At 46.6% G+C, this 15666-nt stretch overlaps 5 protein-coding genes across 5 annotated transcripts; 1 reads left to right on the top strand and 4 right to left on the bottom strand.

Annotated features, from left to right (window-relative positions):
• Positions 1 to 1912: 1912 nt before the first annotated feature.
• Positions 1913 to 2729, bottom strand: F5Y00DRAFT_265549 (mitochondrial peroxiredoxin PRX1; the record flags this gene model as incomplete). The annotated part of the gene is made up of 3 exons (XM_048011805.1): positions 1913 to 2252; positions 2318 to 2641; positions 2707 to 2729. 3 exons carry the CDS (start codon positions 2727 to 2729, stop codon positions 1913 to 1915), a joined length of 687 nt encoding a protein of 228 aa, XP_047861383.1.
• Positions 2730 to 6487: 3758 nt separating this feature from the next.
• On the bottom strand, positions 6488 to 8603 carry F5Y00DRAFT_168452 (peptide N-myristoyl transferase). Its single transcript, XM_048004820.1, has 4 exons — positions 7955 to 8603; positions 7252 to 7837; positions 6815 to 7200; positions 6488 to 6763 (listed from the first exon to the last, which is right to left on the bottom strand). The coding sequence occupies exons 1-4, from the start codon at positions 8494 to 8496 to the stop codon at positions 6748 to 6750; spliced, it is 1530 nt and encodes a 509-aa protein (XP_047861382.1). The 5' UTR covers positions 8497 to 8603; the 3' UTR covers positions 6488 to 6747.
• Positions 8604 to 8791: 188 nt separating this feature from the next.
• F5Y00DRAFT_246235 (alpha/beta-hydrolase) lies at positions 8792 to 10581 on the bottom strand. Its single transcript, XM_048009109.1, has 6 exons — positions 10353 to 10581; positions 10214 to 10287; positions 9951 to 10148; positions 9879 to 9886; positions 9113 to 9815; positions 8792 to 9059 (listed from the first exon to the last, which is right to left on the bottom strand). Exons 1-6 carry the CDS (start codon positions 10463 to 10465, stop codon positions 8977 to 8979), a joined length of 1179 nt encoding a protein of 392 aa, XP_047861381.1. The 5' UTR covers positions 10466 to 10581; the 3' UTR covers positions 8792 to 8976.
• A 322-nt stretch (positions 10582 to 10903) lies between these two features.
• On the top strand, positions 10904 to 13988 carry F5Y00DRAFT_246232 (uncharacterized protein; the record flags this gene model as incomplete). The annotated part of the gene is made up of 2 exons (XM_048009108.1): positions 10904 to 11562; positions 11619 to 13988. Coding segments are annotated over exons 1-2 (2152 nt in total), but the record flags the coding sequence as incomplete, so codon positions are not given.
• On the bottom strand, positions 13840 to 15516 carry F5Y00DRAFT_246231 (alpha/beta-hydrolase). The gene is made up of 4 exons (XM_048009107.1): positions 15339 to 15516; positions 15068 to 15251; positions 14555 to 14969; positions 13840 to 14435 (listed from the first exon to the last, which is right to left on the bottom strand). Coding segments are annotated over exons 1-4 (1068 nt in total). The 5' UTR covers positions 15341 to 15516; the 3' UTR covers positions 13840 to 13968.
• Positions 15517 to 15666: the final 150 nt, after the last annotated feature.

Here is a 15666-nt window from a genome sequence, read left to right as displayed (position 1 = left end):
CGATACCAGGGTAGCTAGGAGTAGAACCGGAAAAGTATTATTAGGAGATGCGGCACTAGGATTAAGATAACAGGGGATATTTCTTCGGCCGGTCTTGGGAAGACGCGACGATGGTAAGGCTAAGGCTAAGGCTAACGAAAGACCACGAGGCGGCTCCGAGCCAGGGGTGCCACGAGAGCTTGATGAACATGGGAGATCGTGTTCGAGACGGTAAGGGAACAGACGACAAGCACTTGACCGAATGTTCGATGACAACATACCTTGGGTCCTTGGGTAAACAAAATGAGGTCTTAAAAATCGACGTCGTAATTGACAATCTTAAATGCTCGGTCGACACGATGCCTGGGCGTCTTCCCTGTCTTCTGAACCCTGGCTCCGTCTGTATGTATGTACGTATGCCGCGCGCTTTCTTCCGAGTCCCGCGGTCTTTTATTTCCTTTTACTATAGGCTTTCTATAGGTTCGTTTATCCGAGCGCTCCGAAGATCTGAAAGGATATCTCTAATTGCACAGACTTTCCCGTATTCTTGCCGATTAGCGGTGGTGCCTGTTTGTAAGGGGTGTAAGGGGAAAAAAAAAAAAAAAGGGGGTGGAGGCCAGTTTGAGGTTTGCGGGAGTCATGGTCCAACTCCTACGCGCGGAGGAATTAAGGCTGCGCAGCCCGCATCGATGGATTAATCGATTGACTAACGAATTTATTCCATTTTATTTCTTTTATTTCCTAACCCCACCTCCTTTTACGTTGCTCTATGCATGGTATTTGAGCAATGGGAATTAAGTAAAAATACTAAAAGTGGAGGCGAGTCCTTTAGACGCCCTGAAGCCACGCTAAGAAGACTAATCCGAGGTTGACTAGCACGTATCGGGTAGGTAAGCTCACCGAGTTATTCGTTACGCTTATTCTACGCCAATCTTCCCATTGGAGCGTAGGGAAGAACACCTGTAAGGTACTATACCCACAATACCTGATAGATGTAGGTACATATGCATATACGAATCTACGGTAAGTTCCATTATATCTGATGTTCTCGCATGAAGCTTTATTTGAATATCGTATTTTCATTTTCGTTTAATTTATAAATGCACTAACTACGTATGTTAACATACTACTATTTTAAACAAAAATGATACCTATTCGAGTTGGCGCGTACTTATGTACAATACATAGTAAGCTCAAATGCCACGTTTTTTCAGGGTCTACGATATAAGCTACAAATCTCACCTAAGGATTGGAGATTAACTATCTCGGCCCGGATATGTATATATATTAACAGTAGCTAATATTTCGAGATCTCTGCGGTAAGAAAAAGGGGTGCATTTAACTTGTAGTTCTTACTTGGTTAGCTATGGTTAATATAAGCACCTATCATAGTCCTTAGTTATTTATAAGGGTATAACTTTAGAAATCTGCCGACCAGGAATCAATAAGGGCTACCCTGTTCCCGATAAGGCATACACGCTTTTTTTTTTTCATACATATAATCCGCAATAATCAAGTCACAGTTGACATATCAAGTCAAAAACAGCTTCTAGGTTAGCCTTTTACATGCTTTTACATTGTAGATAAAGCTACCCTTCACTCAACATGAGCATCCCAGTGTCACTACTCTAAGTAGGACCAAGACAGGAGGCTAGTTAGCTAGTTTTAGGCGGACTCAGGCTTACTTGGTAATGTGGGACGATTACATTCACTAGTTCTAGCCATGATAGCACTTGGCACTAAAATAAAACTTGGGGAATAGCTATTTTTACTAATTTTTCATTATTTCTAGTGTGAAAGTCACGGAGTAAGACATACTTCCTTCCAGTACAATGTTTTCATAACAAAGCAGAAGTGTCGAGTGAGTCTGGATACGTTGTATCCATTTCGCCTAAACCACAGCTATGTCTTCTCATCCTAGAGTTTTAGCCGTTTACGAAACAGTAGCCTTCTCCTTAGGAAGAGGGGTGAATCTCAAGTACGGCTTAACGATACGGAAGTCGGGGAATAACTCCTTGGCCTGCTCGTTCTTGACGCTAGGGTGAACGATGACGTCGTCACCAGGGACCCAGTTGATGGGGGTAGTGATCTTGTGCTTGTCTCCGGTCTGGAGAGAGTCGACAATTCGCAGAACCTCAGCCGAGTTGCGGCCAGTAGAAGCGGGGTAAGAAAGGATGGTTCGGATGGTCTTCTTGGGGTCGATGATGAAGACGGAGCGGATAGTAAAGGCAATGCCCTTCTCGTCGACGTTGGTAGTGTCTTGGTAGTCAAGCCTAAGGCGTGGGTGGACCTGTCAGAATTCGTGTCGAGATTCAGGGCAGAGCAGATCACAACTTACATGTCGTAGAGGTAAGCAACTTTACGGTCCTTGTCCGCAATGATGGGGAATGCGACATGGCCGCCCGTGACCTCGTCAATGTCCTTGATCCAGCTCTCGTGGCTGCCACGAGTGTTGGCGGATAGACCGATCAGCTTAACGCCTCGCTTGGTGAACTCGGGTTCGAGCTTGGCAAAGGCGCCGAGCTCGGTGGTACAGACGGGAGTGAAGTCTTCCGGGTGAGAGAAGAAAACAACCCAGTTGTCGCCAACGAACTCGTGGAAGTCGATGGGACCTTGAGTAGTCTCGGCCTGGAAGTTAGGGGCGATAGAGCCCAGACGGAGGCTGTATCAACGTGTGAGCCGGATGGACAGCTTAAAAGCTCAGCATAAAAATTCCAGGAAACTTACGGTGCAGCTCGGGGGTCGGCCATTGCGATTAGTAGGAGTCTAGTGTAAAGATTTAGAGGAAAATGCGATTGGGTATCTGGTGAGGATGGGTATCACGAGTCAGAAGTATAAAGAAAGAAGAGGAGATGGTGAAAAGGAGGGAGGGCTGACTCGATACCGGGCTAGCGCACGACGTCAGCTATATAATCACCACTTGGAGCTCCAATTAGTAGTCCGTTCGCTCGGGATACTGTTCACATGCGGCTGGCTAAGCTGGGTGGATGGATCGAAGATAGATAGATTGGTTTAGGATGGTTTAGTATTCACGCCTAACCAATAGCCGGCTCTACTCATGGCTATCAAGACCTAAACGGGAATCTACAGACTACTTTCGTAAATGTCGCAATTCATTGATTATCTTATGTTTTCTCGTTGAAGGCTACGTTTTCGACGTGCCCCGCGCAGCCCACGACGCCCTGGCGCAAGGCCAAGTCGATAGAGTAACCCCTCACTAGTCTACTTCCAGAATAGAAGCATATTGCGTGCTGTAACGCTACTCTCATTGGCTACCAGCTTCAACCTTTCTCCGCATCATATCATCAAAGCCTTACGATGGTATCATCAACATCCCCCGCCATATACATCTAGTGACGGCCCTCGGTCGGCTCCTATTACCTATAAGTGACGGATATCGGTGGGGAGGCAGTATATGATACCTGCCCAGATACTGTAACGTCTAACCTAAGGGACTGAGGGAATATGTATAACTACAACATATCTTGGAACCAACGAGTGTTATGGATTATGTAGTATAAATAGTAAGCCAGCTCTTCCAAAGGTCTAATCTTGATGTCTTTCTACGAACGTGATTAGCCAAAAAGAACAGCAGGACTATTTAACACTCGGGTTTTTATAATACTTTTTCTCGAAGAGTCTCAGTAGCAACAGTGCATTCTATTTCTACAGAACGTGAATCAAACCTAAATACTTTTATAAGATAACTAACAGGAGATCATACCCATACTTATAATTACGCTCGTGCCCAATTGGATTGCCTTTATACATAGGATCAAATCTCAAATATGAACGTCGTAGCACAAAAGTCTCTAAGACACAATGGAGTACTTAAGAATATATTACTCTCGCAGTGACATCGCTACTACTTGCCACCTGAACTTCACGCTTCAACCCATTTATACAACCAATCGTTATTACTATACGGACTTCGTAAATTATAATAGCAACTTAGACTAATAGCCGCTGCTTAAGTAGCTAATACGAAACTAGTAGGAAATAATAAGGGAGGTTGTTTTATGAGTTGACAATCTAAAGTAAAACGAACGAGAACTGTTTGGGTAGAAAGGGATAGTAAGAAAGAAGAGTATAATATCCTCCATTTTAAGGTCTTTAATAAAGTTGCTATAACCTTCTTGCACGTACCTATGTGTGCAACTTTACTCATTTTATCCTCGGGCGCTAGCATGACATAGATACACTCAACTTATATTAACAAATCAAAACATTGAAAAGACCCAATATCTACCACCTTAGGAATTATGTAAAAGACTTAGCCAACCAGACTTCATGAGGACATAATTTTAGTCACGGCTTCGTCTTGATAGGTCTATAGCGTGGCGGTTTATACAATTCGACGATCATTTTATCACGATACGAAATATATGGATTGACGCCCCTGGCGGACTTAATTGCGAAATCAGGAAACGAGGAGAGAGGTAGTAAGTTATTCTTCTATATTTCATCCCTTGAAGATAGATAGAAGGTACCGACTAAACACGCAGAAGGCAATTTCGAGAGTAGTAATCGCCCTTAGTAAAGTATATAACTCTAGAATCGGTAAATTATAATTACCTGGGAGTATTATTATTAGGCTCATGTATAAGCCGTAAAATATGCCTTCCAATACCATCCTATTAATAACAGGAGACATCCAGAAGACTGTGGGGAAGCTGCTAATTATAGAACTGTCAACGGGAAAGAAAGCTATAGGTTGCACCAGCCGTACGATTCCACGAATAGATTTCTCGTATTCCAGCCTAGAATCCTGCCCGGAAAAGAGCAATGACATATATTATACATTACACACACCCATTGCCATATATAACGGCGGCATTGGAACATGTCAAATATCAGGGGCCCACCGGGCCGCGTACCGCAGTGCACAATCAGGTTTAAAAGGACCAGAACTGCCGCCCGTTGTAGCCATACAAGACCGTGTGTCCACCTTATGAAGATCCCACCTAGCCTCCAATATCGTGTTTTCCAGCATTAGGTATGTAAATTCAATCCGCGTAAACTCACTCCTAAGCCAACTCATCCGACATCAACTACCTAACCCACTCATACACCAGGCCAGGTCCCATTCGCGCGGCTAACCAATCGATGAAACCCGTAAGTTGGCCCCCTGGGGCCAACTGAGCCTAAATTTAGCTATGCATATAAATGTGGTCACCATATACCTAGCATTGTAGCATGGAGATGTCCCCATAGTCATCTGATTTATTACCCCGGGGGAAAAGGGGGGGTCCGTCGATCGAATCAAATAAATTTGTAAAATATTTGACCACAGATACCACGCCGGGTATCGAACACCCCTGCAAATGATAGGACTCCTGAGATTTTTGGCTGATGACGCTTTTTTTTCTGTTTCCCTATCCGGATGGATGAAGGTATTTTCAACGCCTGGTATGGGGCATCTGGGGAAACACCGGTGGTTAGCAGGTTTGAAATAGGGACGGATAAAGATAATTTGGGGAGTACTCGGACTGGTCTGAGCTGAGACACTCACATTCAAGATCCCGACTCTCACCATAAAAGGTCTCTTTTTCCCAAAGTTCCGCCCTTGAGGTTAGACTCTCGCCTAAAAGTCCGTGTCCTCCTTTGGCGTACAGTCATCGCAGAGGCCACCAGCATCAGATTCTTCCTCTCTTACGAGGTCCTTGTGACCGCACTCGCCCGTCTCATCGTATTCCTCACAATCCTCAACTTTGACCTCATCGCTTGTGTACCACTGCAATAAATCAGTTAGCCCCCGTCCTTGTTCGAAATAAGTTTCAAGGGTAATGTATTAAGCTCGTAAGAACCTGTTTCGGGGAGGCCCATAGCCTTGGGGGATGTTCTATGGGTTATTCTCGTGAATGGGATATGCATAGGATAGTCTGAAGATCTAGAGAAAAAAGCATACTGCTCCGCACTCCTCACAGTACCACTTTAACAGCATGTATTCGCACATATTCGGATAGGTGTTCGCTAGTATCCCGAGTCGTTAACAATGGAAGAAGTAGTAACCTTCGAGAACGTGAATCTCGATCATATCCCGCTTCCCGGGAGCCTCTAAGGCAACTTGAGTCATGTTACTCAGGGAACGCCACAGACTCACGGGCCTCTACTTTGATTCACGGTATTCGCATTGACTCGCAAGACGTGGACGTTCCTGGAGACACTGACACACTAATAACGCTGGTGAATATCATCCGACTTCTGCCACGTGTGCGGGCGAGTACGAGCGGGATCTGTGGCGTCTAGAAAACACTTGACAAATCTTTTCATGGCTAGGACGAACGAAAAAAAAAATGTATACTTTAATAAAGCGATAAGGATCCCATCAATTGGCTGCATACATGGCAACATCACAGGCATTTCCGAACCTAATTTATTGAGCAACATATCGGGACAGGCACGAGACTTCTGATTGGCTCAAAGTTGTTGAAGCCTTCTCAGGCTGTACTTCAGGTATCATTTAGAAATGCATCTACCCGAGCGAATAATTACCGCAACCCTCTAAAAATGTTCCCGAAGAACGGGCACCTGAAGCGACCTGAAGCGATCTGGTGTGATGTAAGCTGGAGCTTCGAGGTCCGGCGTCCCTGCAGATCCGACACGGAGAACTCCGCGTAGTACCATATAATAGTAGCCGCAATAAATCGATCTAGTTAATGGACCCCTTCATAGAGGAACTCTATCTCCGGATATCCGAGGTGAATCACATGCTACCAATATAATCTTAAAGACAGCGATATCTGGGCCGCCCGAGTACATATAAGCTCAAATTTGTGTTTTGCTGTTATAGTGTTAGCGATAATACCTAACGATCTTGGAGTGTTTGACGAACCCAATGCCACTTAGTGCCTCGGTGTCTAAGCGGTTTCTTTTATCAACACCGCCAGCTATCGGATTCGCTCGGTAATTAAAAAGATAATAATGGAGCTGGCCGTCTCCGGGGCCAAATTTCTGTTCTTCCAGGAACAAGCCGTTATCCATGAGCGAGAGTGCGTTGTAGACGTCGAATTGATATTGCTTGCAGAACACTAAGGAGTCCGAAACAAGAGCATTAAGACGAGTTTTCAAGGCCTCCCTGTCGACAGGGGTAGTGAGTCCTGTTTCGGTAGCATAGTAGAAGAGGTAAGCTGCTCTCACGCTCGAGTGCTTGGAGGGGCCGATGACCGAGGACTCGAGACAATAAAACGAGACAAAGTCGGTGATTTTCTTATGTTCATCCTATCGATGCGGTTAGCTCAAACATAATCCTACGCGGATAAGAAATATTACCTCGACGACATAAGTCCAGACGACTTGCTCTTCTAGGGCATTTTTCTTGTTGTGCAGTAACCAGTGTTCGACTTCCTGCTTATCAAACTCGGCGGCCAATTCATACTTGGCCAAGTACCGAGTAAGAAGATCTTGAACAGCACCGACGTCTTTCTTTTGCATCTCTCTTAGTCCCCTGATTGAAGTTCGTTCCGGCACAGCATATTTCCTGATCTGAAACTGAGGCTTGCTGTTTGGTGGTAAGGGGCTGAATCCGACTTCGTATAGTTTCTGCCAATTAATGGCTCGGTGGTAATATCGACAGGTGCTCACAGGTTTTGGGAGCACGATACCTCCGGTATAAATGGCTTGGAAGACACCTTCCAAATTGCACAGGCGCGTAATCTCCTTGATAAGTACTGGAGCAAGACGCTTGGAGCGAAGCTTTTTATGTATGCAAAGGAAGTTGACCTCGGAGGCATGTAAGATCTTGTCTCTAACGCGCAGCTCGACGGGGATAGCGGCGATGAATGCAACTAATTTTTTGGACTGTGAGGCCCGAACTCCTCGGTGCCATTCTTTTTTCCATCCAGGTGGCATCATGGCCCTAAACATAAGTTGGTTAGTTAGCAGTCTCCCAAATTTATGCTTTGCTGCTGGAAATACGAGAGCAAAAAAAGGGAAGAATAAGTGTAGGTAGGTAGCTTTAGTACAAATGCCTTACCATTTAAGGATACTAGCGGAATAATTGAAGCGGAACATAGCTTCATCATCTTCAACGTAGTGACCATTTAGTAGTTCCCATACTTCCTTTAGCTGACTCTCGTCAAGTAAGTCTAAGGTGGACCATTCGAAGCCGTCAAGTAGAGGTGCAGGTGTCTTGGGAATCTCTTCGACGGTCTGGATCTTAATAGGTCCTTCCTCGATAGGCTGATCAGGGTTGTCTTCTCCAAATTTGGGGACAGGTTGGGTGGCCCAAAACTTGTAGGCGCCCATATCCTTAACATTTTTTCCACTAGAAGCCAACCCCGTCATGATATCCTGGAGGTTGAGGCGCTTAAGGGCGTCGGTAGCAGAGTTGACATCGTCGTTGCTCCCGCTGCCAAGTTCGTTTGCGAGGGCGGGATTGAGGTCGAGAAGTTGGGTTACTTGGTCCTTGGAGAGTCCATCGATAGCTTTATGGATCTTCTTAGCAGCCCTTTCCTTTTCCTTTTCCTTCTCTTTCTCCTTTCCCTTGCCCTTGACGGGCTTTGATTCTTCGGACATGGTGTATTATGTGCCCTGTGCCAAGTTGTCGGTCGAGAGTAGAAGGATGGAGCGTGCTCTAGATAAAGTGCTTGGAAGTTGTTGTTCAGGTTAAGAGCTAAGGTAAATGCATCTCATCGATGGCAGGGTTACAGTGCGGGGCAACATTAACCCCGCTATAAATCTCTAGCTGCATGTCCCTTCCTATGTACATTAGGTACTTTAGGTACATACATGTACCTGTATTATACCTGATACCTGTTCCTGCATTCAACTACGCCGGGTTCATGTACAAAGAAAATGCTACATGAAGTGTAGATCATTTAAATTGCATATAGGTGGCCGCATATGGATGGATGTATATATAAATGTATATAAAACAAGATAGTCTTGGCTCTTGGATCTCGATGTTTGCGTATGAGAGAGAATTTTATCAATACAAAATTCTACTGTTCTGATTAATTGAGGTCTATAACATTTGACATTGCGACATAAAGGAACTTAACAGGTGCTTATAGCATCAAGCTCAAACGATCTCATCACGGCGAGCGAGACTGACGAAGACACCATTATTTCGTTATGTCCTTCTCCTGTTAGTATCACCTATAATGTTCGTTTGCCTTGCTGGGTTACTTACCACTATACGACACAAGCTCTTCCCTGATAATAATATCTGGTTCGGCTTTGGCAACCGTCGTAAATGTCTCATCATCTCTGCGCACGGTTCGTTGTTCTTTCCATGATAAGAAGCTGTCGCTATCCAAGTCTTCTCTAATAGTAGCGCTAGCCGCGGATTTGAATAACGCATCGCTCTCATGAGACGGTACCGCCAAGTCAGTTTTGGCATGGATAAAAGTCAGCCGTAGCCTTGTTCGTGTCAAGCTCACTACATGGGCAAGCCGTTCTGCCGATTTCCACTTATCCACGACGAAGTTTTGGAAGAACCGGAGGACCGGTGGGATAGGGCGAAGAAGCGAAAGCACTGGGATAAAACCCGCCGCTGAATATGAGGAAAGAAGAGTTGGCAGGTCCGAAAACCCGGCAATGAGAATGATACCCGCGAATTCGATTCCTTGCATAGCAAAATGCTCTGCGACGCCGCTCGTAACCGCCGTTCCGAGGCTATGGCCCATTATAACAATCCGGCCGGCTGAGATGCCCGCCACTTGCATTGCCCAATCCACGGCAGCAATACCATCGTGGATTAGCCCTGTCTCTGATGGCGTACCGGTCGATTTACCAAAGCCACGGTAATCAATGGCTAGAACATGGTAATGTGACGAATCAGTCAGGGTGTGATAACTGTCGGGGCGGTACCCCTGGGCAACATGACCAGCGTTCTGTTGCGTAACAAGTTAACAATCACAATACTGACCGACGCCAAATCCTGGATGTTCACTAACCCCATGAACTGCAGATTAGTGGTTAGTATTTTTTTAGTAGAAATCTACGTAGTGTAAATTGGATCTTCATACAATATATTACAATGCGAGCATCGGGGTCATCTTTAAGTAGCTTAAATGACTCCGTTTTAGTAATATCCTCGGAGTAGCCTCGTTGTTGAGCCTGGATCTTGTCTTCATGCTTCAAGTAGGTTGTAAGAGGTAGAATGTGCCACGCGTAGATGCTCTCCCCATCGACGGTACTTAGCGAGAAAGGTGTTACCTGGTTTCCTTTAGATTGGTTACATCAGTTAAGGTGTTACTTTACGTTCATCTTATATGAAGCATGAACTTACTAGCGAACCCCCAATACTCCGGTTTATTCAAGTCATGCCAGAACGATGTATTAATTCTATGACAGTACAAAAAGCTACAAGAGTTCTAGTTATTAGCATGCTATAACTAAATTGAATAAACGAGAATCGATGACCTTACTGTCTCTGAAAGAAAGGAGAGGCGCCTAGTAAGACGAAAAGCAGGTAGAGACCAAATGGGACGCCTAGACTAACGCCTACGGGGATGGCCCATCGTGGAGTTCGCGAGGTCATAACTGCTAAGGATCTAAGGACATTAACGGTTCCAGTCTCCTTCGGTATAGTATAGTACTCTATATACTCTGAGGGATAAATTGAATGGAACAATTGGCAGTTGATCGTTCATTACCTTTATGTAATAATGTTAGATCATGCAGGTGAGATCTATAGGTACAGGTTGAAAATCAAGTACTTCGTATGTACTTACAGATCCGTATTATGCATAAGATATAACCCGATATGTTACCAAAGACCTATAGATGCATATAATAATAGGTCTGAGTTCGAATATAGGCTTATTAGGTGTTTACGTATTAACGCGGCCGCAGGGCTGGCATAGTGTACATACGAATGCGGGTCTTGCGGCGAACCCTGATAGCCTGACCCTTCCCCCGGATAACCTATAAGGATTTAGTTAAGGTACCGTATCAGCGCAAGTACCTACAATACATCAAAAAAATAGACCCGCCTTTCCACCACTAATTACAAACTCTCACTGACTTCTTCCCTTATTATTGATCGAGCTACCGTTCAAAAGTTTCCTGTATCACATCACCCAATTCCAAAAATCAAAGTCGACCTCACGTCGAATTACCCTGCGTTATTGATAAGCTCCTGCCCTTATTTACACATTATTCTCGTGCTTCTCTTACCATACAGTAACTTGCCACTACGTGACATTAGCTAGTTCTTGGCAAGTATCATTGTCGCTTTGAGAGATTGCTATTATTATCAAGATGCACTTGGAGTTTTCCTTCTATTGATGGAATCTAGCGCCTCTTTTTGTTCTCTTTACATATCCACGGTTGCTCAATCAAGCTTCTTCGGGCGATAGAAGCCCTTGTACACCTCGTTTCGATGGAGAGAAAACGAAAGCTACCGGCGAGGGCTGCCGCAAGAGTTGAACATGTCTCCAAAAAACGAACTACGACACCTCCCGAACGATCTGTAACTCCAGTTCCAGCATCGGCATCGACTCCGGTACCTGCTGAAACTGTTCCGGAAGACCCTCCTCTACCAAAATCTATCCAGGCCGGTAATCCCTTACCGACCGTTGAACATCCGCAGCCCGATGATCTCTTAAGTAAGGACTACCAGTCCATTCAAGAAAGGTATATCTGTTTAGCCCTACCTATCGGTAGAAAATGCGCTGATACTATAATCTTAGTGGCGTTCTAGCCGAATCACTCTCTAGATCGCGTCAGAAATGGGTTCACGAAGGCGTCTTTGAGAAATACTGGACCAAACCCACGAAACGGAAAGGCGTCGTCAAAGAGGACCCTAACAACCCCCCTAAAGACAGCATGACCAAGATCGGCCAAGTCACAATTACTGTTGAGCCTCACGTTCTCGAAGCTACCATGTACGCTGTCAAAGACCCGAAACCCGCGCCTACTACCAACTCTACTTTCCGACCTATCGTACAATATGGTCCTCCAAATGGTGCCATGCCCCCTCCTCCGAAACCGAGCACACCATCCACACCGAGCGCACCAGTAGCCTCGCCTTCACAACCGCCGGCTCAACCACCCTCCCAGCCACCCTTGACCGCGCAACCGCCAGTACAAGCGCAAGTACAGACACAACCTCAGTCGCAGACGCAGCAGTCAGATCTGCAGCGGCCTCCATCTACCACTATACCTCCTAATAAGCCATTGGCCTCCCCACGTGGTCTAGAGTCTGTCCTGGCCGCTCCTCAGCATCCACCGACGATCCCTCCCACGACAGGCCCCTCACAGCCAGCACCTCCTCAGCCTAGAGCGCCCTCTCAGCCCGGATTGAGTACCAATCGACCGCTACATGCTCCTAACTCAGGAGCAGTCACAGCCACGGGACCGACCGTCCCCACGCCAGCCAAGTCTTCTACGTCAGCCGCAAAACCGGCAACACCGACTGCTCCCGGTGCTGATCCTATAATAGTTACACTAGCAGAAAGAGCATCTGAAGATCCTCAACTCCGTGATCTCATGAAACGCGTTGCTATTGGCGACGCCGCACCCGCTGAGTTGGCGCATTTTCAAAAGATAATTGACCAGATTACCGCCGATTATAAGAAAAAAGGGGGTCAACACGGTCCATCAGCGGATAGGCTCATCGTAGATGGAAGAACGGTGAAGTATTTTGCCGACGAGGTCCGAACTATACTTGATATCGTTCTTGCTTCCAACCCGCACCAGAGATCTAATGATCTAAGGACACCTGCAGGAAGCGATCCATTAGTAATTCTGCTCGTGAAGAAGGCCTTAGATGATGTGGCTACGCGGGATATTGTCAGGAGAATAGCTGAGGGCAAAACTAAATTTACAGATACCACAGATTTGAAGACAACTCTTGATAAGCTGAAAGATCTTGTAGTGAAGGAAACCTCAAAGCCTCAGCAGGCAACAACAGGGACTTCTCAGACAACGGCTGCGAATGGGGTAGAGAGTCCTACTGTTCAAAACGGTCCTGTATCGAGAAAGGCATCACTCACAGGGCCTGGACAACCTACTCATGCGTCTAGCTCTCAGCAGGCGCTACGCTCAAAGGGACCGCCACCATCTATCAAGCCCGATATCTCGGCCATCGTACTAGAATTTTCCGGAGGTACTGGTGACAGGTACTTGTTCCCCAAGTACAGCATCATCGAATATGTTAATCCTACTCAGGCCGTTGCATCCTTCCTTATAGTACGAAAGGGAAGTAAGCTAGAGTACGGAGGGGATCCCGCATTGGACTATTATCAGCCAGTGACGATACGGATATATGCGCAGTCCCCTAAGCACTTAGAGAGTTTGGCCAGGGTAGTGGCTCCTCAGGATGAGGTGCGACGCTACATGGATGATATCATGGATAATATGACACGGGCTGAGTACGTGCTCCTCGCAATGCGCCTACCAAAGGCGGATAAGGAGGACCAAGTAGAGGAGGGCACCAGTACGCCAAAGGTAGATCCGGCAAATCAGTCTCAGCAGCCTAAAGTACTGTGGAACAGCAAGGCTTCTTCTACGGCAACGCCGCCGCAGAAACCTATAACAAAACCGCTGGGCGAAGACGAGCAGTACCAGAGCTTCATCGCCACTGTAAGCTAGAAGGGCAGGGTAGAGAATGCTCTTGGACGCTTGCGCGGGAACCTCCTAGATTGAGGGACGGGCCTTGTTACTTAGAAGCCGAAGAAAATGGCGCGAATAAGGTATGGATGGGCTTTTGTTTTAATGGGCTTGAAGATTTGATATGAGATACCTGGGCTGGGCGGAATAGGCGTATTCGCGTCCCAGACGATGCGACTACGGGAAGATTACCTACCTATGTATTAACTCGACAGTGCTTATCGCGTTGCGTTCACCAATCCGTATAGGACCTGCGTCAATAACTATTTTTTTCTCTTCTGATAGTGTAGTTTGATATGCAGACATATACTTCGTTTTTCATGATGTATTGCTGTCTCTTCACCGCCCACTCAGCTTCTGTCAGATATTACTATCTGTCCGATACAAATATAAAATGTAATAGAATAAAATCTGTTACCAAATAACCTTTTAGTAGTATAGCGGTTTGTTCGACAGCTTCTCGCCTAATGCGCACCGCGCCTCGAGCAACTGGTTGAACCATTGCGTTCGCTCGTTAATAGGGGCGTGACCCAGGCCATCCACGATTAAGCCTTCGCCCGGTCGTAACCACTCTATCAGCTTCCTCCCGTGAGGCGTCGATATCATCCCGTCGTCAGTCCCGTGAACAACTAGGATCCGCTCGCGGCCTACCTTGTCCCCTATCTCCTTTAATTGCTCCGGACTCTTGTAATGCCAGCCTGCCGCGATGAGCTGCAGCATGAAACCCTTCTTGGTGAATCCGCTTGTGTCGCGCTGCTTGGTGATTTCTTGAGCGGCGAAGCGCTCGTAGTTGGTGTTGAATTTGAGGTACCCGCCGGCTGGGATTTTGCACCGCGGGACGGACTCGTCGGGGACGACGGCGTTGTCTGGGGCGGTTAGGTAGTTCGCGGGGAAGACTGGAGGAGGTTAATATAATGTGTATAATACTATGCTCGACTCAGCTCGGGAGAGGATGGACGCATAGGTAGATATGTACGTAAATAGGAACGGGGGGAATGGTGATATCAATACATACTAGTTCCAGCCACATATTGCACACTCCGATCTAGACTCTTCGGTAGCAACATCGTGATCCTGTTCATCATGTTCTCGGTGAACGTAGTCGTGTTCTCGATGCACGCAGCCGTAGAAATCAGGCTTAAGCTGGCGATGCGTTCCGGCGCCAGATACGCCAATTCCTGCGCGATCATGCCGCCCATGCTGATGCCGCAGATATGTAACTCCCGCGGCGCCGTCCAGCCGATATGGTCGAGCACTTCTAGCGCGTCGCGCGCCATAGTCGATGTGCTGTATCGCGCCAATGGCTTATCGGACCTGCCCATACCTCTATTGTCGAGGATCAGGACGGAGTACTGCGATCCGTGTATGTGTCCGAAGTGCATGGTTTGCCGCTGGTAGGCGGTTTTGAAGAAACCTAGGCCGCAGAGGAGCTGCGAAGAGAGCTTTGTGAGCCTTCTTCGTGTTCTTTTGAGTAAGACTCATCCCGGAAGAGAGATCCTCAAGGGAGATACGACGGCGAGTTACGCACTATGAGTTTTATAGGACCATCACCGTGGACCTCCCAACTGATGTTTACGGGTCCGCCTCTCCCGGCAGCTACGGGGAGGAGACCGCTTTGATGCGGCTCGAGCTGCCACAGTGCTGTCGGGAAGGCCGGATTCTTGACCACATCCTGTACGGACGGGAAGGTTTCCGTGATCTTTGTTTCCGGCCTGGTTTCGTTAGCCAGGGGCTAGAAAGGTACTCGGTTACGTATATGTAGATATATAGCAGGAGATCTGCAAGGGTATAATACATACATGGGATTTAGGGTAGTTATAGGTTATAGTAACTTATAAAGGGGAATACCAGGTTATATTTATTATTCAAGCGATGAGCATTAGGCCGGTATTACTACGTATGCGTGTGCTACTTATAAAGAACTCAACAAAGTTTAAGTCTATGACAAAATCATATAAGCTCGCCTCTAACGACGCCATTCAACTCTACTGACACGGGCAAGCCTCAACCTCGGCTGGACTTGTTTACGTACCTGTTGCGGGTGGACACCGCTAGTTGAAATTACTTCCTAATTGCATTTATACGCTCTTATAACCGCTTTATTGCGTTCTCGGTGACTTTGATGCC

This window comes from Daldinia vernicosa (assembly GCF_022497035.1).
Source record: "Daldinia vernicosa strain CBS 139.73 unplaced genomic scaffold F5Y00scaffold_56, whole genome shotgun sequence".
NCBI lineage: Eukaryota > Fungi > Ascomycota > Sordariomycetes > Xylariales > Hypoxylaceae > Daldinia > Daldinia vernicosa.
Note: the sequence above shows the minus strand (reverse complement) of the source record. Positions and strands in the feature narration are given on the sequence as shown.

Coding starts and splice junctions, on each gene's coding strand:
- F5Y00DRAFT_246231 (XM_048009107.1), bottom strand. Junction 14,970..15,067: donor ATGGTCCTATAAAACTCATA/GTGCGTAACTCG, acceptor CTCTCTTCGCAG/CTCCTCTGCGGCCTAGGTTT. Junction 14,436..14,554: donor GCAATATGTGGCTGGAACTA/GTATGTATTGAT, acceptor AACCTCCTCCAG/TCTTCCCCGCGAACTACCTA.
- F5Y00DRAFT_168452 (XM_048004820.1), bottom strand. CDS start 8,496: ATGTCCGAAGAATCAAAGCCCGTCAAGGGCAAGGGAAAGGAGAAAGAG. Junction 7,838..7,954: donor TCCGCTAGTATCCTTAAATG/GTAAGGCATTTG, acceptor ACTTATGTTTAG/GGCCATGATGCCACCTGGAT. Junction 7,201..7,251: donor TCTGGACTTATGTCGTCGAG/GTAATATTTCTT, acceptor CCGCATCGATAG/GATGAACATAAGAAAATCAC.
- F5Y00DRAFT_246235 (XM_048009109.1), bottom strand. CDS start 10,465: ATGACCTCGCGAACTCCACGATGGGCCATCCCCGTAGGCGTTAGTCTA. Junction 10,288..10,352: donor TCTCCTTTCTTTCAGAGACA/GTAAGGTCATCG, acceptor GAACTCTTGTAG/CTTTTTGTACTGTCATAGAA. Junction 10,149..10,213: donor GGAGTATTGGGGGTTCGCTA/GTAAGTTCATGC, acceptor ACCAATCTAAAG/GAAACCAGGTAACACCTTTC.